Source organism: Sceloporus undulatus, chromosome 5 (assembly GCF_019175285.1).
Source record: "Sceloporus undulatus isolate JIND9_A2432 ecotype Alabama chromosome 5, SceUnd_v1.1, whole genome shotgun sequence".
NCBI classification, from domain to species: domain Eukaryota; kingdom Metazoa; phylum Chordata; class Lepidosauria; order Squamata; family Phrynosomatidae; genus Sceloporus; species Sceloporus undulatus.
Window position 1 is genome coordinate 72,435,609 of NC_056526.1, and position 24,509 is coordinate 72,460,117.

The window sequence follows — 24,509 nt, forward strand, 5'->3', positions numbered from 1 at the left end:
CCTTCCAAGTAGAGTTCATTTGCAAGCAGAGGTTCTTCTATACTGTAGAAATAATGCAGTTTGATACCACTTATGGCTCCACCCTACAGAATGCTGGTATTTGGAGTTTTGTGAGGCACTAGCATTCTTTGGCAGAAAAAGCTAAAGAACTTGTAAAACTGCAAATCTCAGGATTACATAGGATGGAGCTACAGCACATAAAGTGGTGTCAAGCTGCATTATTTCTACACTGCAGATACATAGAATCTTTGGCCCCATACAGAAAGGTCAAAATAAAGCTGCTTCGGGTCACTTTGGAGGTATGCTGTTTAAATGATACATGTGTGCTTAGAGGATGGAAACCACGCCAAAGCCACACTCAAGTCCTAAGGAGTGAAGCACAGTTTTAGCACAGCTTCTGGCCTCTTAAGATGTATGTGTCATTTAAACAGCATACCTCCAAAGTGACCCAAAGCAGCTGTCTGTATGGGGCCATAGAATATTAGAGTTGGAAGAGACCGCAAGGATATAGGAATCTATATTTCTTCTAGATGTTGATGAAGCCACATACTGGTTAGTGTATTGGCTTTTCAGGAATGGAAATTGTCAACATGAACACAGCAATCTAAATTTTAGCTCTTGATGTGATTCTGCCTCATATTTTTCTGTACCCAAATCAGAGTCTTGATAGTGTTTGGACATCACTTCTTTTTACCCCTTTGTACATACTGAACACAGGCAACTTGCACATATTTCCCTGAATGAAAACTGGCACAGCATTATTACAGATAGCCATCTAAGAAATAGGAGAGAAAGGACAAACAAAATTTCTCAGACAACTTTTCTCAAGGGAATTGTTATACTTCTTCAGAGTTCCATGGAAAGCTTCAGGAATTTTACCTCATCTACCAAAAATGAAGCAGCTATCAGTTTCAATACATTTGGGGCTGGGGACAGAGATAACTATTTCATCTAGATGTTGATGAAGTAATCTGTCTGGAAGTAATCCCCAAATGTGAACTCCTAGTGTTACCCTGTCATTGTTCTTCTGCTGTAAAATCCATGTGAGCTGCATATATTATTAAAAGATTTTTTGAGGCAATTCTGCAATTGGCACTGAAGTACCTTCTTTAAAACAAATAACAAAAAACACATAATCCACACTGATTTATTTTTTTTAAATATCTTTATTCAAAAAACAAAATTTCATATATATAAAACCTTCCACACATATACCATCCATATAATTATCCATATAAATATCACACCATTCATATAAAATACTTAACATCAAATTATCCATTCAGCCAATTACATATAAACTGTATCTTTCAACTAGAAGAAAAAAGAATATAGATATCCTCTAATCCATGATTCATCTTCAGATTACCTTCCTTCCAAACCCATCATTTTTAGCAGCTCTCACTTCTATCTCTGCCCATTCAAATATCTTCTAGTACCCCTACCTTTCTATCCTTCTTGCACATTCCTCATTTATTCTACCTTCTATTTCTGTCTCTCTCCTCTTCTACTTCATTCCTACATTTCACTTACCTTCTTTGACTTACTGAGACCTTCAACCACTTTTCTACACTTCACTTCACACTTTACCATTCACACCTTGACTTCCTCCCTTACCTTCTCCAGTTCTTTCTTTAACTACTCAAGACTTCCTAATCTATCACTTAGAAGATTTACTCAGTATTCACATAGTTTGTTTGTTCAAGTCTTTTACATCAGAAATTGCATTTCTAATCTAACTGATCAACTCATATTGCTATCTATGTTGGGAAACCTATAATTGATATCGGATCCCACATCTTTTCACAAAAATTTGACACTGGCTTCCATTCATCATAGACTACATCTGCTTTTTTTTTTTCTTTAGTGACTGGGTTAGTTTATACAACTCTGTAGCTTCATATACAGCACATGCTGAAAAAATAGAGAATAAATTTGGTAAAATATTATACAGCTAGAATGACTTATGCTCAAAAATGTAAGACCAAAGATATGTCTAAGGAAGAAGAATGGCTGCTGAAAGCAGCACCGCTTCTTCCGGCACCACATGCCAGAAGAAACAATGGTGCACACGCCGCCACAACCACAAGCTTCATTACATGTAATGGGGCTCGAGCATACGGGGGTTTTGTTTTACACCGGGGGGGGGGGGCGGAATGGATCCTCTGTGTAAAACAGGGGTGCACTGAAATTTAAGAAGCCATTCTTCTTCCTTAGACATATCTTTGGTCTTACATTGTTGAGCATAAGTCATTCTAGCTGTATAATATTTTACCAAATTTATTCTCTATTTTTTCATCAAAGATTCCTAAGAAGTAGGAAATTCTGATGACATTTTCTGATGGGTTAGATAATTCTGAAGAATGGGCTGCATGAATATCAATAGTTGAGAAATTCTGAAAGGAGCAACAGATCTGTGAAATCACAAAGAGAGAGAATATCCTTTAAATTTAAACTGTCAGGAAGTATTGCACAATAAGTACACTTACCTCTAATGTGAATGACAGCACCACATCAGATTTCGACAGCTGAACCTCATTCTCATCTCCTAAGTCCAAGAAAGCAGAGTTCTGTGATCGCTTTAACTTCTGAAGTTTAAATTCTGGTCCACCTTTAGACACTGGAAGACTTTCCAAATTGGCCATTAGCAAATTCACTGAAGAGCGTAATTCTTCTATATACATTTGCTCCATTTCTTTTGCTATGAACTTTGGAAATTTTCTTTCCTTGAAAATATTTTAGAAAATTCAGAATGTAAGTTACTGTATACTTTCAAGTAAAATCATTGTATACTTTAATCATATGCATGATTAACTGATATTTACTTTTAAGTGAATATAAAAATACAAAAATCAGATGAGCTATCTTAAAGTGTTATTTTAGACTGGAAGAGATATACTGTGACTAAAATAACTTTAATTTTTATAACAATTAGGTGAATAAAATTCTCAGGAAGCCTAAACAACTAACATAATAGGATTCTCCAAGGCATCAAGAGCAAATGTGTGTGTGTGTGTGTGTGTGGTTTTCTAAATGATAGCATTGTTTGCATGAATTCAGAATAAAATAGAAAGGGGGAAAGCCGGTAGCACTTTTAAGACCAGGGTGGCTTCCGCTGCTCTGGGGCGTGGCGTTTACACAGTGCACGCCCCTGGAGCACCTGGAAGTCCGAAACCAGCCCTAGGAAGAATGGATGGCAGGAGGTTCCCTCGGGCTGCGGCATCTGTTCACCACAGCCCCAGGCAATTGGGCTGGGAGCAGGTTCCGGTGGCTCCTTTCTGTCCGGCTGCTTCGCCCCCTATCTGATTTATTTTAGATCGAGCTTTGGTAGATTCAATCTACTTCCTCGTGTGCACTGAGGAATAGCCGTGCAGTGCCTTCTAATTGCTAACATAAGCATTCATCCATCTGGAAAATACATCAGCCTCCTCAGTCTAATTCCAGTTTATTTTCTTAAATAAACAGAAGTGGCAGAAGGGGGGCTATATGAATACTCCCTGACATATGCATAAAATAGAAATAAAACATTTATCCTGCCATATGTACACAGGAGAGAGACAGTATATGTGTTTTGAGATAACTTTTGATTTCCTATTATTGTCTAAATTACATAGAATCCTAGAATCATAGAACTGGAACGAGTGACATGAGCCATCAAGTCAATGCAGGATCTCAGCTGGTAGCTAGCTACCCAGCCTCTTTTTAAATACACCCAGAGAAGGAGATCTTACCATCTCTCTAGGCAATTGGTTCCACTGCTGAACTTTTTCATTGTCAAGATTTTTCTTCTAATGTTCAATCAAAATCTCCTCTCCTGTAACTTACAACCACTAGACCCAGTTCTACCCTCTGGGGCAGCAGAAAAGTACCCTACACCTTCCTCTTTGTATTTAGGTTGTATTGAGGTATTTAAAGAGTGTGATCATGTAACAGCCTTCTGTTCACTGAACATGCTCAGCTCCTTTAATCTTTCCTCATATATTCTGTTCTCCATACTTCTTATCATAATCATTGCCATTTTCTGAACTCGCTCCAAGTTGTCTATATCCTTTTTTAAATGAGGCACCCTTAACTGAATTAGTTTGTGAAGGTCCTTTTGAATTCTGTTCCTATCTTCCAATGTGTTAGCTACTACTCCCAGTTTTACACCATCCACAAATTTGACAAGGATTCCCCCTCTAAATCATTTTTAAAATTTTGAATAGTGTTGGTCCCAGGACAGAAGCATGCGGCATGCCACTTGAGGTGTCCTTCAAATATAAAATACAGCCACTGGTGATAACTCTTTGAACACAATTTTCCAAACATATATGGATCCATCTGATTCTGTTTCCATTTATTCCATATTTAGCTAGTCACATGGGACCTTATCAAATGCTTTGCTGAAATCCAGATAAATGACATCCAGAGCATTACCACCATCAACTAGTGACCTGATCATCAAAAAATATGGGGTTAGTTTGGCAGGATTTGTTCTTGACTAACCCATGCTGGCTCCTACAAATCACTGTATCATCAATCAAGATACTTGCAAAGGGACTCCGATAAAAATAATTCTAATATTTTTCCTGATATCGAGGTTAGGCTGACTGGCATGTAGTTTTCTGGATCTTGCTATATAGGTTAGTCTATATTAGGGGCAAAAGCCTGAATGTTGCTCCTTTTAGTCCTGGCAAAAAGGCTTCCTTGCCATGGTGGTGGCTTTTTGGGACTCCTTTGGTACAGCACATTTAAACACTGCGATGAAGACATACCATGATGTTCCCCTTCGTGTGGATGGGAGCACGGTATGACACTGATGTCAGGGCAGCTTTGGGGCATATGGCATGTGGACGCCACACCCCCACTCTGCTCCGTGGCCGGCGTTAAACGCTAGTCTGTTAAGCCCATTCGTCTCCCAGCAGATATCAGGCTAACTGAACTTCCCCATAACTATCTGTTCTTGCTTCCTGGAGATTTTTGAGATTTGTTTCAGAAAACCATCATCCACCACCTTGTCATGGTTTGGTGATCTTTAGTAAACTCCCATCACAGTACTGTTTTTATTTATTTCTCCACTTATTTTTACTCAAATGCTCTCCACTGGTCCAGTTTGATCACTCACATGGACTTCTGTACAAGTGAATTTCTTCTTGCCATATAATGCTACTCCCCATCGTTTTATTCCCCATCTATTCTTTTAAAACAGATTATATCCGCAAGTTGTTATATTCAGATCATGGAGTCATCTCACCAAATCTCAGTTTGTCTATAAAGTCATACAGTGCGCCCTTGCCTTACGCGGGGGAACTGTTCTGGACCCCACCCCCGTGTAAGGCAAATAGTGCATATGCTTGATCCTCATTGAAAATAATGGGGCTTGTGCACAATAAGCAGTGTGGTGCTCATGCCACGGGCACATGCACCATTATTTCCATTGCATGGCTTTCAGCGTAAGCTAAAAGCCGTGTAAAAGGCACCTGTGTATGATGCGGGTGCACTGTATTTACTTTCCAGCACTAGGACTTCAAGCTCAATTTGTTTGTTTCCCAAACTCTGTGCTGTTTGTTCTCATCTTTTATTCTACTGTGAGTTTTAATGTGAGTTTTAGAGTTTACAGCTTGCTTTCGGACAGATGTTTAAGCTACCATCTCCAAGCCTTCCCCGAAGAATTGGTAGTTTAAAGCTCTCAAAGTGGTGTATTTTCCTTCTCTTTTCCTCTAATCGTTTTACTGTTGCATTCTAAGACCTAGGTAACATCAGTGCTTGCATTGTTTGTGTTGGCTGTAGTTTATATTTCAGCATATATTCCGATTTAGGAAGGTTTGCTGTTTAAAAAATGCTCTGTATTAGATTGTGTGATATCTTCACAAATTTCTTATTTGCACAACATGTTAGTATATTTAGAAAGCCTATCTGGGCAAAAGTTTGAATGGACTCCTACCCCTCCTGCCTTCGCACTCATTCCAGAGCTACCCTCCATACCTTTTTCACCACAGGGACAGGTTGATTGTCTACACTAGGGGTTCCCAACCTTTTTTACTCATGGAGTCCTTTTTAGAACCAATTTCTATTGAAGAGCCCCTGAGAGGCCTAATCTATGTCTTTCAAATAGAAGTAGTGTTACTTTTTGTTTCTTATTCTTTAATTTCATTCAATTTTTATTTCTTTAATTTTCCTGGAGCGGCAGCGGAGCACCTGGGAAATGCACACAGAACTCTAAGGGCTCCTCAGAGCACAGATTGGGAATCACTGGTTTATACTATCCAACATTCCCTGTGGCATTTCCTGGGAGCACCACCATTGCTTCTGTTGCTGCCACTTTTAAACCTGGGGGCCAGTTCCTGCACTGAATGGTTTCGCTCCTCAGGGCCATAGCCAGGATTTTAGGAAGGGGGGGTCTAGACTAAGTGCCACCATTATAATGGGGCTTGAGTGCGGCGGCGCAGCAGCACACACCATTCATTTTTCTAATGAAAGGGGGGGGCGGACCCCAAGGACCCCCCCTTGGCTATGTCCCTGCCCTCCTCCTCTGTCGGCAGCACCAGCTCCTTTGGCACAACCACTCTGAGGCAAACAAGGCACTCAGCATGTGATCTGGGCACCTCATCTGACCATGAGCAAGAGGCTGAGAGCCAGTAGTGTTCCTGAGGAGGAGTGAAAACATCACGTATGAAAAAAAAATGCTTCAAGGGGAATGGGAAGGGAGAAGCAGTGGCAAGAGCAGTAGGAGTGGGATGTTGGAGGCAGAAGTGGCAGAACAAACTCTGAAAAACTCCAGAGTTTAAAAACTTTGGAATAAGGCAGGATATCCCGAATCTGACCATGCTTGTGTAACCCGATTGTCCCAGATTTGGGGTTTTAACACATTTTTCAGCAGTGTATACAAGTCTTAAGTGACCAACTGTCACAGCTCAGCCATCTCCAAAAGGAAGTGCACATCTCTGCATTGCCATTTGAATCAGAATATGTAGGGAAGACATTTACAGTGTGCCCTTGTTTTACGTGGGGGATCCACTCCGGACCCCCATGTAAAACAAAAAGCGTGTATGCTCGAGCCCCATTACAAGTAATGGGTGCATGGTGGCAGCGGTGTGTGCGTTCTATTGTTTCGTCCAGTGCACTACGCTGGAAGAAGCAGCGTATAATGCCCCCACGTATTTTATTTTTTATGCCAACTGAGAAGTATATGTGAATTATAAAAAATGTGTCAGCTTTACTACTAGTACCAGTAATTATATTTTTATGAATATCTTTATTTGTAAAAGAAACATCCTTGAAAAACCCTTAAAAATCTGTAGTCAAAACATTGTGCTTTCTAAATTCTTTACTAATAAGGAGAGACAGACTTAGCACACTGAAAGTGATTGTCGAGTTTCCCAAAGACTTATATTCTTTCTACACTTCAGGAAATTAGAAGGATTTCCCCCCTGATACTGCATATTAACAAAAAATGGAACTTCATACTCAATAGTACCATATCTCCAGGAAACAATAACAATGATAAATGTCTATCTCTGGTATTCTCAAAGTGCATGGTTATCACTCTTTGATATAAGCCATGCTTAGAAGTAATGTTAGATCAAGGAGTGTGTAGCTAGACCCTCTCAGCTCTCCCTCTCCCTTAAAGATATAACCATATTATATCATGTAACATATATCATGTACTTTCTACCTTGTTATCAATATAGAAAGTAATGGTCTGAAGAAATGATCTGCTCCCTAGCTAGCCACTCCTCTCTGTTGTTGGTCTCCATGCAGAAATCAGTGGTCTAAAGAAATAAGCCCCCTTATTTCTTTGGGGGTTCTCCATGCAATCTGCAATCTTCCAGTCTTTCAGGTTTCAAGACTGTGTGAACAGTCTGGGACTCCTCTTCAAGCTTCACACTTATAAAGAGTGGCAATGGGTGGGGTGGAGTGGTAGGGCTAATGCATTCCCTTCCTTGCATATTTACTTTAACTGGACTTGATAACATCTGAATAGGGCTGTACAGAAAAAGGGAAACCTTACTCAGGAGTCAAGTCTTTCTGACGTCACTGGAAATTAATTTTCAAATAAGCATATGTAGAACTGAACACTAAAAATATGCAGAAATATTCCACTGTTTCATGCTAGATACAGAAACTTACTTTTGCCATTTGTTCAGCCACTTGGAGTCGTCCATCAAGTTCACGTCTGATCTGGGCTGCTTGCTCATCTGCATTGTCCAGCTTGAATAAAGGGGAAGAGGGAACACACCATAATGTTAAAAATGTAATCCTGATCAAATACATTTGTCATTTTCACTAATAAAACAAACTTAACTGTGACAAAACTAGTTCAGAATCATCTTGTCTATAAATTACATAAATACAGTTTCATGAATTCATCCTATCCCAAATGATTGGGTTAAGTATCAAAAGATGTGGTTTCCGAAATGTGTATAAATGCCACCTGGGGAAAACATTTATTCAGAGGAAATTAAGTTTAATTCTTTGCACAATCTGAACTGCATGAATTGAGAAATATTAGCATGATTCTGTTCTCCTAATGATGTGAACAAACTTAGATAAATGCAATTCACCAATGCTCCATTTACAAAATCTTTCTTACCCACTCTTCCCAGCTTATGAAATTTCACTAGGCACTGCCTATACATTTTTAAGCCTCTCTTCAGAACTAGATTTTTAATTTTTTTTATTTATTACACCATACAACCAACATTTTCATAAATTTAAATACAAGATAACTTCATGTTACATACAATTACATACATACAGTAACGTTCCCCTTCTCCACCACCACTCCCTTCTCCTTTAGTGTCATGTCTTTTTAGATTGTAAGCCTGAGGGTAGGGAACCATCCAATTAAAAATATTGTAAGTACAGCGCTGTACAAATTTATAGCACTATATAAATAAAACTTAATAATAATAATAATAATAATAACAACAACAACAACAACAACAACAACAACAAAAATACTTCACATTCAATTCTACATTTTAGATAAGTTTAAAAACATAAAACATAGATACTGTAACTTCCTACTACCCATATTTATCCAATCTATACAGTTTTATCTTATTACTAATCTGTCTGCAAATTAATATCCATAATGTATTTTAAAAGGGTAAATCTTAATTCAATTCATGCACTACGACTGCCTTATTATATCTGTTCAGTAAAGGGAAAAATGTACACCTCTACTCAGTTCAAGACATTAGCAATTATTAATATTCTCTTATAAATTTCTACCTTAAATATATATTTTTAAACCTTAAGATTATGGCATCCTTTCAATATTTTTCTATGAAGTCAAGAAATTAATACCAGTCCTTTAGTATGGACTCCTCAGTTTTCCCATTCATCCAACACGACATTTTGCCAAGTTCTGCCATTTCATAAGATTTTATTAACCACTGAACTATTGTTGGGGTTGTGTCTGTCTTTTATTTCTGTGCAAACACTATCCTTGCACAAGTCAGTAAGTAGAAGAGCAACTTTCCATGTTTTCCCCCCTGCTTCCCTGTCAGTCATTCCCAACAGATAAATCTATGGTGCAAAACATAGTTTTATACTGAGATCTAGTGTTAGAATTTTATGGATATCTAACCAATATTTTTTTGCTTTGGGGCACATCCACCATATGTATTAATATGATCCAGTGATTCATTCCATTTCAAAGAGATGACAAATAGCTTTCTTGTTACACTGTTCGAGGAGAAAAGGAATTTCATTATATAACACTTTTGTTTTCCCTAAGGAAGATCCAAGAGATGTCGCAGAAATTCTAGAAGAATTCAGAAGCCATTTCCTACCCCCATAATAACATTGTTTTAGAAAGATCTTCTTTGTGGAACCACGTGCAGAGTCCAGGACTCACCACTGAACAATCTTGTTGCTTAGCTTAAAATGAAAGCTGCCAGTTATGAATTTGGTGCTGCTAGTAAGCAACAACTTACTGAGAGACAAAATTATGTCCAACATGAAAGAGGGGAGACTGAAAGACTTTTGAAAGAATCTGACTTTATACTAGAGAAAGTTGTGGAAATAGGTTGTGTTGATGAGATAACAAGAGCTCAGCTGTGGGTCATGGTAACAGCATCCAAGGAGTTATATGAGCTACAAGAGGCTCATAAAGATAAAACAGGAATTTCAGTTCAAGCACCCACAAAGACCCACTTAAACCACGTGAGATTCTTGAAGTACCATGGGAGAAGATGGATGTAGATGTGTTTGAATAGGACAGTTCCTCTTTTCTTTTGTTGGTTGATGACTTTTCAAAATATCCAGAACTATTTCCCAACAAGAGTGCAAGAGCTGTGACTGATTAAATCTATCATATATACTTGACTGTAAGTCAACTTCATGTATAAATCAAGGTCAGCTTTTGGTGACTACATTAGCAGTGAGGATTTCTGAAGGGTGAATATACTGATATAACAGGCATCAATTAAGACCATGAAAGCAAGTATCTGAAAGTCCTCATTACATAGGTTTGAGGCAAGATGAATAAAATGCTGTCTGCTGAACTTCCTGGTTCTGCCTTGAGTGATATAAGAGAGGCCAATGCAAATCATTATCAGTCTTAGGAGAGACATGTACCTCCAGCAGTAGATAGGCATCCAGTATATCTAACACCTCAAGACAGACCTGTGTTTTTGCCAGTAAAATACACTCCTTGAGGAAGGATCATGGTAGACTATCCTCAAGGGTGAGCCAAATACTGGTGACCTCTGGCCCCATGATAACAGTTGTAATTTTTTGTAATATTTTAAAAATATTTGTTGAAATTGATATGCATGAGAAAATACTATTATATTGTGTTCTATGATATGCATACTGACCTCTTTTTTTTTTTTTTATGAAAGGGAGGTTTGGTGTAACGTCTCTTTAAAGCAAAGCTGCTTTATCTGCACCCGTATAGCATTGAATGGGCTGAGGCTGCTGTGTTTGTCACATCTTGTTCACAATGCTATGCTGGGGTCCATGGAATCTCAGCAAATTATGAGTGTGTCTTGTATTAATTGTAATAGAAGACATGACAATAACTGTGATTAATAAAAACATATTGAAATTCCACTGATGACAGCTTGTTGCTGCTAACTATAATTAAGAATAAACCCAGTTTGTTTGGGTATGGCTTCCATAAAAAATGGCAACAAAACCATCTGAATGCCTTGTGATCACCAGACCACATTCGAATCTAGGTTCGTTGTTGGCAATACCACACTGCTGTTTAGCATTTTGTCCAAGTCAGAGGAACTGAAAGCTAAGACTGCAACAAGAGATTTGGCCCTATATTAATTGTTGAGACCACCATTGTGGAACTTTACTACTTTTTCCAGCAATATCTTATCTTAGAATGCTCACCTGGAGTGTGTAAATAAGAGAATAAGCCTTCTAAAGAAAACATGCCACAAGCATTCAATTCTCCCACTCTGTTTGGATCATGCCACCACCAGAGTATGTGGCTTTGGAAATTTAATTAAAGCAACCATAGCAATGAACCTAATGCAGCCTAAATCTCCTAAACCTCCTAATCTCCTAAAATCCAAAATAATGGAAAACAGGGTGGATAATCTCTGCTTAAAATGAACGTGAATGATCATCTCATGACACCAGCAAATTAGTTTCTCCGATGTCATACTTAAGTTTGAAGAAACCCTTTGACCATTTTTTTAAAAAAAAAATCTATCACAGGATAAAATTTTTTACAATGGACACAGTCACAAAATACAAACTAAGCACATTGGAAAGATGTGCTTTATTATCTGTATAATTTAATATTCACTAATTATATGTAGCAAGGAATGAACAGTGATGATGAAAACAAACAGCCACAACATCTTTTAAAAAAGAAGCTGCTGACACTCCTGGGTCTCTCAATAGCCAAAACTGTTTGCCATTTTCAAACACGCAGATAAACACAGACAGGAGAAATACACTGTTGTAAGTTTTGATATATATACTGTAGATAACTAGCTGCATATTGGAACTATTCTGCCCAGTGTTGAGGTGGTGGCCCCCCTCCCCCTGCCCTCACTACAACCTGTTTATATGATGCAGGGCCAAATTCCCAATTTGCTGAATGTCTTCACAATGTTAGGCCAGTTCCTCACTGAATGCACTCTACCTCTGTCTAATACAGTTTTGAAAAACTCGTCTTTTGCTCCAGATTTTCCAGGAGTGATGCCAGGCAGCTGTTTACTATATTTGTGCCACCCACCACTGGCATGAGTTGCTTCCTCTGAGGTCACAACAAGCCATGTGATCAATGCTGGGCACCTTCTTTCTGAATTCAAAAGGGGCAATTTGTGTCTGTGGTGATGGCAAGCAGCACAGCAGGATGAATGTGTAGACAGCTGCCCATAGTCACTCCAGAGTGTGGAGGTAATGGGGAAAATCCAGGGGCAGAATACGCCAGGAGCAGCCCAGAGAATTCTGGCCAATGTTAATGAGCCCTGTATCATTGCAAACCTTCCTGAGTATATTAATCTAACACACCCGTGAGAGAACTATGCTAAATGTTTCTGTCAACTACCATAGTCTTATGGCATCTTATGACACAAGCTTTCTTGGACTACATCTCACTTTAACAAATACATGAACTGATAGAATGGATGAATGACAGGGGATCACAACAGGTGATGTCAGAGGAAACTAAAATGTGAAAAGGAGACACTATTGATTACAATATCAGTAGGGATTCAAAGTCCTACTCTGCCACCCTATTGTGGTATGGAGGTGACTCTGAACTCTCCAAGACCAGAATTCATTTGTGTATCAAAACTCTAATCCATCCCCCTAAACAATGTTCAATGAATGCATGAAGGAGTAGTGGGAATGTGACTAATGGCCACAGATTTTGCACACTGATTGTTTTAGGGCCTTGCCTCTAGTGGTGATCCATTCAGTTTTAGTAAAACAGGAGGACCTCCATATATACAGTTGTATGTACATAACACTCCTCCAATTGTTTGGGAACCCTTCCCAAACAGTTGGAAGAGTGGGATGCACATACAATTGTATATATGGAGGTCCTCCTGTTTTACTAAAACTGAATGTTTTACTAAAACTGAGCCCTTCCCAAACATGGAATAATTACCAGTTACATGGGATTATATACATGTAATTAATAAATGATCTAAAGGAGGACCTAAGAAGTAAGATGGCCCACTATGCAAATGATGCAAATTTATTCAGCATGGTAAAAATATATTTTTTAAATCTTCAAAAGGATCCCAAGCCACAGGCCTAAAGCTGTCAAATTAGAATGAATACTCTCTGCCCGTTAAAAGAAGCAATATTTTCACTCCCATGCCACAGCCACCCATAAATTGTGGTCTTTCAAGAAGCACTCCCTCCTCTTGGGATAACCACAAGCATATGTAGCCACTATGGATAACAGGATGGTTGGTTAGTTTAGTTTATTTGCTTGAATCAGCAGGACACTTTTACTAGGTATGTATGAGAGAAGTATCCCAACGATAGAGAGCCGTGAAGCAATAGTTTTATTAGCTTTACAGCCCCTTTCCTGAAACACATTAACTAGAAAGTTCCTGCAAAATATGTTCAGTCCTTTGATTATAAGGTAAACCTGTCATTCATTCATTTCCTTCAGCCTGGCTGTTTTCAGGGAAACTCAATCCAAAAGAGGCAGTGGTTTCTGCGGGCAAACAGCATGCCTTTCCAACACTCAAATTCACATGGACTCTAATTTGTTCAGATCACTTTGAAGAAAAGCTCACTTTATTTCTGGAAACACACAAAGTTTTCTACAATAGATAAACATCTCCAGTTCTTATACACAGATGTTTGTATCCAAGGTACGCCCTCTCAGTAATACTGAAAACACGGCTGTTATCAGTGGCGCTTATGAGCATTCCAGTGGATGAAAAACATGGTGAGAATGTAGTTCCTTACTACAGGCTGAGGATCCCTTATTCGAAAGGCTTGGGAACAGAAGTAGTGTATTCTGTATTTTGGATTTTTTTTTACAGATTTTTGAATGCCTGTATTTTCATATACATAATGAGACAAAATGAGGCTGGAGAGAGACTAAGGGTGTGAAATGATGGGAGGTGTAGATTCCTGCCATTGTATAGATCCTTGCATCTCTCTCCAACCATGTCTTTCTCCAGCCTTGAAAATATGCTACAGGTACATATTACACCACTTGTGTTGTAGCTCAAAACATTTTGAATTTTGGAGTACAGTCCGCCCTCTCCTTACATGGGGGATCCGTTCCGGACCCCTCCGTGTAAGGCGAATTCTGCCTATGCTCAAGCCCCATTGGAAACAATGGGGCTCGTGCGTGGTGGCGCAGCGGCAGCGCGCACACCCATTCAATTGAATGGGATGCACCGCCCCTTCCACCCTGTGGCTTGAGCGCGTAAGCTCAAGTCTGCATAAAGTGCGCCCGCGTATGACGCAGACACGCTGTACTTCAGAACTTGGAATTTCAGATAAGAGATAACCTGTATATTTTGATGTACTTATTGAAAGCATCTGGTTTCTCTTGAATAATGCCATAGTTAAGGACCTCCTCAGCTTGTAGGAAGTTGCTGCAACTTAATGGTGAAATATGGAAGAAGGACCTGCCCCTATGATGGTGGGCAATGTCAGGTGGTAATAAAGGCAGAGAACTTCTGGATTAAGAGGTTGGAAGAGTTTCTCAGTGGCCATGGTGGCTGGGGGATTCTAGGAGCTGTGTAATTTCTCCAACATCTCAGATCAACAGTTTGCAGGTTCAAAGCTTCTGTGCAGTTAATTGTACCCGGGTACCCAACATCAGCTGTGTGCTGACTTGAATACCCACTTGCTTCTGCAACTGCAATGCAGCCTCCATCCAACATGTTGATACCTCCCTTCTATCACACACAGCAGCAATCCCATCTTATACACTTCTGGGTTCATGAATTGTCAACAGGTAACTCACCTGCATTACATGATCTTGAATCTGTGTATTCACTCAAAAGGAGGAGAACCTATTCATGACACCTTGCAACTAGTGCAAAGCTGTTTTAGCTGGATATACATTTAGCCATGGTGTTGGGGCATTGCAAATTGTTACCATGGGCAGCTGAATAGCAAGCCATTTGTCTCTGGCACTTCACAAAACTCCTTGCCAAGCAGACTTTTGAAAGCACAGCAAACATGTCTAAGGTCATTCAGGACTACTGCTCTCAGCAGAGGCACTTACAACAAATGAAGTTTCAATGCTTCCATACAATGACTTTAACAGTGCTTCCACAGGGACATTTGTTAGAACAAGATGATGGTAATTGGCTTGATAAAGACTTTGCATTCAGCTTCCTTTTTGTTTCTTTCTTCTTTTTGTCTATTTATAATAAAGGATATGGGAATATACTAAATGAAGATGAATGCCATTTGAAAATAGAAGTAGTATGGTAACCACAATGAATACCAATGCCATGTACATATTCTTCATGAAAGTCATATTTCCACAGTAAATAAAAGAACCCACTGAGCTGAATGTTGAGTGGAATAATTATTTAAAAACTAGTATCCTAATGAGACAGTCTTATCATTCAAACAAACCCCACATTTTCTTCATATTTGTATTGACTTGAAATCTTGAAAATAAAAATTAAAACTGAGCAAGGAAGTATGTTTAAAAACCACACGTGCAGTGCCTGTTTGGAGTGTCTTCTCTGTGTATGCTTTGAGAAGAGAAAATGCTTTAATCAGAACAGTGGAAGGTGGAGGTACTGCTTCTGCCCACTGTAAGGATTCATTTCTTACAGGATTCTCAAAGGATTCACTACATGTCTTATAGAAACTCTCCTTCATTGTCAGTTGAATGGTCAAAAGTCAGAGAGCTGGTACTATGTCCTTGCTCAGACTTCATGTGAGTACTAAAAGAACCACAGGTAAGCCATCAAGGGCAAAAGACAGTATGGTGTGATTATCATGTTCCATTGCAGCAAATATAGCAGCACATTCTCTTTTAAAAACCCACTTAAATCTATTTACTTTAAAATGTGTTTCTCTTCTGTTCTGCTTGCTGCATGGCTAAATATAACAAAATATCAGCCTCTTGCTCTCATGGACTGGAAACCAAGGTTGCTGGAACCATCTGAGTTAAACAAACTGAGCTCATAGTCAGTTCATGAATCTGTATGTCTGGACAAAGGAGTGCCATAGAAAGGTGCTGTCTGGAACAGATTCCTAAATTAACTTACTGAGAAAGTCAGTGTTTCCTTGAAAGGGTAAAGGTTTTAAATTAATTTTGAAGCATATGAGGCTTGAAGCACACAGGCCTGTTTCAAAGCATTTGCCAACTGAATGTTTGGCAATGGCTGCATCAACACACAATATGGGTTTCCTTCAGGCAGATAAGGCAGCAGGAGCACCCTTCAGAGACACTTTTTCTATTATGGCTTATAGGCCATAAGCTGTCAGGAACTGCAGTCTCTGGTGTGGTGATGACAGTGATGGATGATGGATGATGATGAAAAGTGAGGACAATAAATGAAGGTAAAGAAAAAGGATGAAAAAGAAGAAGAATGATTTGTAGGAAACTAGAGAAGGAAACCTTAAAAAACAAAGTTAACTGAAAAAACACTGTGTGTTCCTAACAACATATTGCAGCTTTGGTGCATGAAAAGAAACCAAGAGAATCATTGAGAACCAGGATAAATATACATGGTGAAGTGAAACAGGGTTCCCGTCAAAAGATGCTCTTGCCAACTCTGGAAGGTTCTGACACTTTTATATCAGGTGCAAAACAGCCCATATGTGCAAGTCACAGAGATCACAAAGAAGAATCTTACTTCAGGGTGTGGCCCTATAGTTTCTAGTCTGTTTTCCTCTGATTGTGGCATTTGCCATTCTTTCTGTTGAACCCCTGATATACACTTGGGATGAGGAAAACTCTCAGTCTTGATTTAGTTGACTTTCTCCAAATCCCAGCTGCATTTTCTTCTCATCCTTATTTTGAATTTGGTTGTGGCACTTAGTTTTTCTCATTTCTATGTATGGGTATGAAAGCCAGACAGACAGTGAAGAAAGCTGACAGGAAGAGAATCAGCTCATTTGAAATGTCATGGTAATGGAGAATTTTATGGATACTGTGGACTGCCAAAAAAGACAAATAAGTGGGTTCTAGAGCAAATCAAGGCTGAAGCCTCCTTAGAAGCCAAAATGACTAAACTGTGAGGAAGTAGGGAAAAGGAAGACCATGTTACAGGTGGCTACATTCACTGAAGGAAGTCATGGCCCTATGTTTGCAGAACCTGAGCAGGTGTACAGATGACAGGGTGTCTTCAACATCTCTGATTCACAGGATTGCCATAACTCAAAGCTGACTTGTTAACAACAAACATGTTTTTTCTCCATTGACTAAAACTTGTTTCTGTATGTTTTACAATAGCTATTCACAGTGTAAAAAAGAGGGGGGATGTTGTTTTGTGTATACCTTATTTCTAGGTAATGCCTTGTAAGCCTCCCAAATGCATGAATGTTTGTGGCATGGTGGACATATCCTCACAAGTCTGAGATAAAAAACTGCTCCTTCTGTCAAGACTCTCAAATCTGGCAAAACATCTTTCCATTTCTATACTACTAGACAAACTGCAGCCACCTAAAAGAGACCAAGCTGAGATATTTTGGGCCAAAACAGATGGCCCCTTTGAACACCAAGTTGGGGCCTCAGCAACTGCATGCCATGCCGCCAACACGGCTCTTTGCAGGCACAAAAAGAAGCAGAAAAATGCTGCTCCTTTTTGAGGTGGCAAAAAGCCACTTTGCCGCCACTGCCATGGCTTTGTGGTGCTCCTGCAGCGTATGAATGCTGCACCACCCGAGCGCTGCAAAGCTGCCCGCCATGTGATCAGGTGGGTGATGTGGTGCCAGCCTGGAGGCGGCGTCAGAGCATGCAACATCTAAACACTGAATTCTGATGCCACCCCAAGCCAGCGCAAAGGGGTCATCTGTTTTGCCCCTTTGTTTTTATGAAATTTGTTACAATTATTTATATGTTCAACTATTCTTCCTAATTCAGTAAAGATTGTTATTAATTCTGAAAAAAGTACTGTACCCTTCACATTTTAAGACTATTAATACATCTTCAGTATGTACTGTAAGTTTAAACTTAAAATGAACATTTCATGCTGAAGATGAGCTAGTACTTATTAAAGCTTAGAGGTCTTTTCCAAAATTAATAAAACTCATTACTGAATTTGAACAAATAACAGGCAGGAGAAGTAACTGGAACAAATTTCAGAGTCCCTCTGTATGGGAACCATGTTCATCTGAAACTGGTTAATTTATATTTAGGTGCTACTTATGAAATATCTTGGCTTAATAAAGGAATTCATAATTATGTGCATGCCAACATGAAAATTATTTCACAACAACGCTCTTAGGATATACAGACACAAGGAGCCCTGGTGGCGCAGTGGGTAAATGCCTGTACTGCAGCCATTCACTCGAAACCACAAGATTGCGAGTTCAAGACCAGCAAAAGGGCCCAAGCTCGACTCAGGCTTGCATCCTTCCGAGGTCGCTAAAATGAGTACCCAGACTGTTGGGGGCAAATTAGCTTACTTGCTCATTAGCTTATTTGCTGTTCACCGCTATGATCTTTGGAATAGCGGTATATAAATAAAACAAATTATTATTATTATTATTACAGATAGGCATCCCCCAGTGTCAGAAATGGATTACAGGTAGCTGTCAAGTGGGAGCTTAAAATCAGAAGTTGGGAGTCAAAAAACCAGTCAAAAAGTCAGGAGCCAGAACTAATAACAATGACACCTTCTCAGGCAAAGTCCCAGCCTGAAGAGAGAGTTTTTATTAATTTTCGTGATGAAAACAGCCATTGGCAAGGCTGAATAAGCAGAGTATGAAGGATGGCTTTATTATCATTTAAGGAATGGGTAAGCAACTGTGGCACTTCCAGACATGGATGCTGTGCAAATCAGCCATCAGCCAAGGGTGAGGGACATTGGGCCCTGCACTCCCACAGTATCTTGCATGCTGGAAATTGCTCACACCTAAGAAAACATCCCAGCCTACAGCACTGGTGATTTAACTCCATAGGCACAGGACCATGTGTTACTGGGTCTGGCCAGAGCGGGCTCTAAAACTCACAACATTTAGGGGAAGCTAATGCTTTAAAAACAAACTCGGTGCCAGTTATCTTTTGTATCTAGGGTGACATGTTACTGGATCTTCTTCAAAATGTTATTTTTTTTAATAAAAAGAATGATTCTCTGGCACTCTAGAAGGAGATCCATTGATAAAGCGTATGCTAGCAATAGAAGATAACCTCAGCTAGCAATAGGTGATAAATAATAGATCTCCACTGAAATCTCACTCAGCAAAAAGCTTACTGATGTGAATTGCTAGCTGCCCATGCATTCTCAAGAATCCAAAGCTAAGCAAGCTGCACAGCGATGCCCTAGCATTGCACACTTTTGACAAGATATCATAACACTGGATCTTATTCTGATTAGCTATCTGCAGTTTTGTAAGAGATCATGTATCATAGAAATCTCTCTTATAGACACATCCTAAGCAGCAGGTAGTGGGAAAACAGTTAACATTATTAGAAGTCTTATATTTTCCCTTTAGAAGACAAAAGGATCAAAATTATGCTTCATCTTTGTACCAGGTGGGGAAGCAATTATTCACAACTGAAAGGCTATTCCTGCCGTGAGACCTTCACTTTCATTTTCCTTAACTTCCATTCTCTGTTCAAGCAATCCAGTACTTTATCTTACATATATCATTGGGTTTTCATTATGGCCACAACTCCACCTCTTGCTTGTTGACCTTCGGTAAACTCATATTTCTTCTTTCATGTCTGGCTGCTTTAGTCCATCCCCACTGCCACCCCCACTCCATCTCATCTTGTTCAGAAACACACAGACCCACACACACCACTCTCAAATCTTCTGCATAAGCTTTAGAAGGACTCAAGCAGCAGTGCTGAGAGGAGAGGACAGGAAGCTTACTTTCTTTGAATTGTCTTACCTTTGGATGCAAAGCAATGAGAGTTTATTCTAAATAACCCATACTTAGGGTCATGCTACAAGCCTTATTAGAGACAATGCATTTGAACATTGGTCCAATCTATGAAATGCTCAATGGAAACTATTCTGTACTGCTCATATGCTTTGCTCTAGCAGGATTTATGGATTCATAAACTACAACTTCTATACCTTCACAAAGAGTTTTTCAGCATGTATAAAGCCAAACAGCAATTGAATCAGACAGTCTAATTCCTTTCATAACAAGCCATATTCTACAACTCATCCTAGGCAATTGCAGACATTTCATGATAAGATGTTTCCATAGCAATATGTAGATGCCATTAAAAACATCCAAAGGTGGCAAATGGTATTCTGTCAAAGAGCATACACAAAATGGTCTAAATGCAAAAGCCCAGAATTGAGACTGAGGCTAAACAACTGAACAGGCCAACATGCAAGTACCTTGTGGGAGACCAAAGGGAGGAGGGGGGAGAGAAGCATGCCCAGAAACTTGTCTATTATATCAGAAAGGAAAGCAGCACTCATTCTAGTACAAATATTTCCTTGTGGGCTGTTTTTTGTTTACCATCAGTTACAACATGATTTTAAGAAAACTGCTACCATTTTTACATGGAAAATATACAGCATCAAAATTTTTAAAAGAATAGAAAATACTCTTCAAATTGCCTGTTCACACTGTATGCACTTAACAGAATTCCTGGTATTTTCACACTTTCCATAGAAAAGCAATTATTCAAAAACAGAAAAGCAATTCCTTCACAAACAGGGGTGAAAGGAACAATATGACAATCAATTAAAGATAAGATTCAGTGCATGACATTTCCACTGCATGTTATAATAAGGGAAGGTAACACTGTCATTTAATTTGCCAATATTTGGTCATAGCTCATTTGGCATATATCTAGCTAGATAGACTGGGACAAACATTCATATATGTGCACAAGAACCCTGGGAAGAACTGAAAGCAGGCATATATGTGAAGAAGGTTAGCTGAACCAATTACCATCCTACACTCCTGGTCTCCTGTTAATGAAATCCCTTGCTTCATCAGTGCTCTACTACTTACTCTTCTGGGACTCAAACCAATGACTCTTGCTTCCAAAGATAATACTATCTAGACCAAGATGGAAAATGTAGTATTTTCTATACATCATCAGCCTTTGTCTTCTTACTACTCTAATAGTAGATGAAATGTTACTGGATTAGATCTTCCCCCAACTCATTCATACACATACATACACTACTTCCAGAATACTATACTATTGAAATGCACTTTGCAGCACCATAAAGACTAATAACTAGGGGATCTATTCCAGACCCACTACCCCCGTGAAAATGGAGGCTCACGCTTATTCAAGCCCCATAGGCTTGAATGGAGTGAACCCCCGTGTGTGGCAAGGGCATTGCACTCCAGGCACACACAACAATTGCAAATAGCAGAGGTCGCCTCTCCGCGTATATTCAAGGGTGCGGATCCCAGATCCACGCACTAGGAAAGGCGACTGTACATTATGACATAAATGTTTGTGGGCTAGAGCCTTGTTTCTCAGATAGACAAAATGGAGAAGTCCTATTCATTTATATTTTGGAAGAAGAATTCCACAGTAGTCTCCAGAAGGTTCAAAATATTTTTGTTTACTTTCACAACCCTTTAACCATGTAGTTGGTTCATTTCAACATGTGCATATTGTTTTTATGAATAAAAAGTCTGATAATACAGGTTGAACTGCTCTTCAGTTCTGTGATGTAGAAACTTATCCCTATTTTCTCCATGTTATTTCTACCTCTGGTACCAAATTTTCTGTTAAAAGAGTAATGCCCAGGAACACATTTGCTTCATTAACTGAGATGTAATGTATACGAGAAACCAAGACCTCCCTACTAATATAAAAATAGTTAAAACTGAGGTCAACTGGACAATCTAGGCACCATTAATCTAGGAAGGAACAGAAACAAAATAACCCACACATGATTGGAGATGAACTTACTTGACAGGCATTGTAGATCAACTGATGCTCCAATTTCTTTATTCCTAGAATTTGCTGAAACATTTCATAAAGTTGTTCTTTGCTGAGAATCAGTTCTGATACAGCACTTAAAGGCATTCTATTGGGCTGTTTATATAAGTCCTCTTCTCCCCTGTAAATGGCATCATACTTGGCTATCCAAGAACTCAAAACAGTCTCTTTGCTCAATCCATCTATTTCAGGCAGACTCCGGACCCTCTTTTCTATATTCTTCTTAAAAACATCTCTGAAGTCATTTGCTGAGCATCCTCCACTCTGGACCATTCTGGCAACTCGATCACTCTTGAGAAAAACCTTTAAAAAAAGAATTTGCAGTTAATTAGGAGGAAAACTTGGGAGGATACTTTGTTAACAGCGTTAGCTACAGTTATATTTAGAAACCCATCCACCCCAAGCAGTTACTGTTATAGTTGTATTTTTTAAAAAGAAACTTTTTTTCATTCCTACATCTCAACTGAAATAGTTATTTTTCAGTACACTCATCCCTCCACATTTGCAGCTTTGGCTTTTGCAAATTTGATTATTCATGGATTTTATTAATATGTTCTCTCTAGGAATATCTACATCCTCCAGCGCAACTATATGGTTAACTTTAACCAAAAATCGTACTGAAGGATCTAGAGATTCCAAGAGTGAAGACTCCACTAGGCATTTGTAGTTCTTCCCGTGAATTCTATGGTCAATTATCTGGCAGATGTTGACCACACAGTTGCACTGGAGGACCTAGAGATTCCTAGAGAGGTGTTCTCTCAGGTTTTTCTTATTTGTAGTTTTTTCACACTCACGGGGGTGCTATGCCCCATACCCCAGAAAATGTGGAGGAATGAGTGCATTTTTAAAATAATAACAATAATAATCTGAATGCAGCAGAGAACTGACCAGTGGTACAAAACATACTCTTGTCCCAACCACCTCACTGCCACCTCAACATCTGGAACAGAACATAAGGAAATAGAATAAAGCACAGTATAAACTAGTACTTGATCCCTGTGTTATTTTTCTTCCACCAGGTAGAGAGCCCATATTTCAATAACAATAAAACTAACTAAAAAGTTAGCTATACCACGCAAGAATCAAGTTGTTCCGTTATTCCCCATGGCTTTAAGATTTGCAGAAATTTAATGTCTCTAAAGTTACCATTATCATACTATGGAGCTAAACTTCTTACATATTCCAGAGTTGTGGAATATTACTTCCGTTATTCTCCCCATCCAAAAATGATTTTATTACCTTGCTTTAGGTCTAGGACAACAATTTGAACTATTACACATGGTAAAGCTTTGGTAGATTTTTGCCATCATAACTGCTGTTATTATGGGGGGGTTGTCTCCAGGCTGTAGTGAGGAATATAGGTAGAAGAGTTCTACGGGCCTAACTAGTTCTCTATCAAATGCATGAATTTCTTCTATGAAGCCCATAGAGCAATGCACTACTACTCATCAACAAGCACAATGGGCATTATATTGGAGCACAACATAATGAGTCATGTGCAGAAACACTGCTACCATAGTTCATATGTTAATGAGACATCATTCATGTTACCTCACATATTTTTCAGGCAGGAATGTCAACTAATCATTGCTGATTCTTGGTTCCACCACATGTTTACCACTATGTTTACAAGCATGAGTCATACTTTCTCACTTTGCTTTGGTTGCTGAACACAATGGTTTGCTGTATGTTTGAAGTGTGCAAGTGACCCAAAATTATGACTCAGACCCAAAGGAATACCAAAGACCTGCTATAATTCAATCCTAGACTTGGCTCAGACATTAACCCTCCCTCAAAATGTCATACCATTACTATGGTGTTTTCTACATATATTTACAAACAGTGGCATAAAAAAAAATCTTTAACAATCTTGCTCCAACTCTTCCAAACGGCTTTCCCAAGAAGAAATTGTTGATTAGGAAAAAACCTCCTAACAGGGTTACCAAGGGGAGAAAATGAATTAGTGAGGATATTCTATAGTGAATATACCACAAATTTGTAAGTTTAAGTGTCACCAGTAACTATTCTTCACTGTTTCATCTATACTACCAGTCATGACAGCTGAGTGCCTTAATACAAGAGAAGAAACTGTTCTGATGGTTATCATACAGGACTTCTGGAAGCACTTGAGCTATTCTGTTTTTTTTTCCTTTCAAAATTAATTTATATTTTAGTGAACATGATCTTGCCATACAAAAACAAAACAGGTGAAGTATATTTTCTTTTTGCAATAAAAAAAGAACAGTTATAGATGTCAACATAACATAACATGAATTATGTGACAGTTAACCGTCTTACATTTACCTGGTTATATAGATTTTTACAGTGTATCCCAAATTTTTCCTTAATTACTTCTTGTGCTGTTATGGTTTCATTGTTGACTTGTATTTTTTCAATTAAATTCCTTTTTCTGTTTTGTTTTAACCTTTGTGCCAGCCATTTCCCATTCTTATTGGCATATTCAAAATTCCTTTGCTTAGTTATTTTAAGGTTCTTTCCAATATCT

The 24,509-nt window shown here is 38.9% G+C and overlaps 1 protein-coding gene across 14 annotated transcripts in view; it reads right to left on the reverse strand.

The window, feature by feature from the left end:
* CADPS2 (calcium dependent secretion activator 2) overlaps positions 1-24,509 on the reverse strand; it is a 372,843-nt gene that overhangs the window by 222,827 nt on the left and 125,507 nt on the right. For all 14 annotated transcript variants that reach the window (XM_042467898.1, XM_042467896.1, XM_042467889.1 and 11 more), the window contains exons 3-5: positions 21,974-22,306; positions 8,110-8,190; positions 2,490-2,726 (exon numbers count right to left, since the gene is read on the reverse strand). In XM_042467898.1, the coding sequence (XP_042323832.1) occupies positions 2,490-2,726; positions 8,110-8,190; positions 21,974-22,306 (651 nt within the window). The remainder of the gene's footprint in view (positions 1-2,489; positions 2,727-8,109; positions 8,191-21,973; positions 22,307-24,509) is intronic.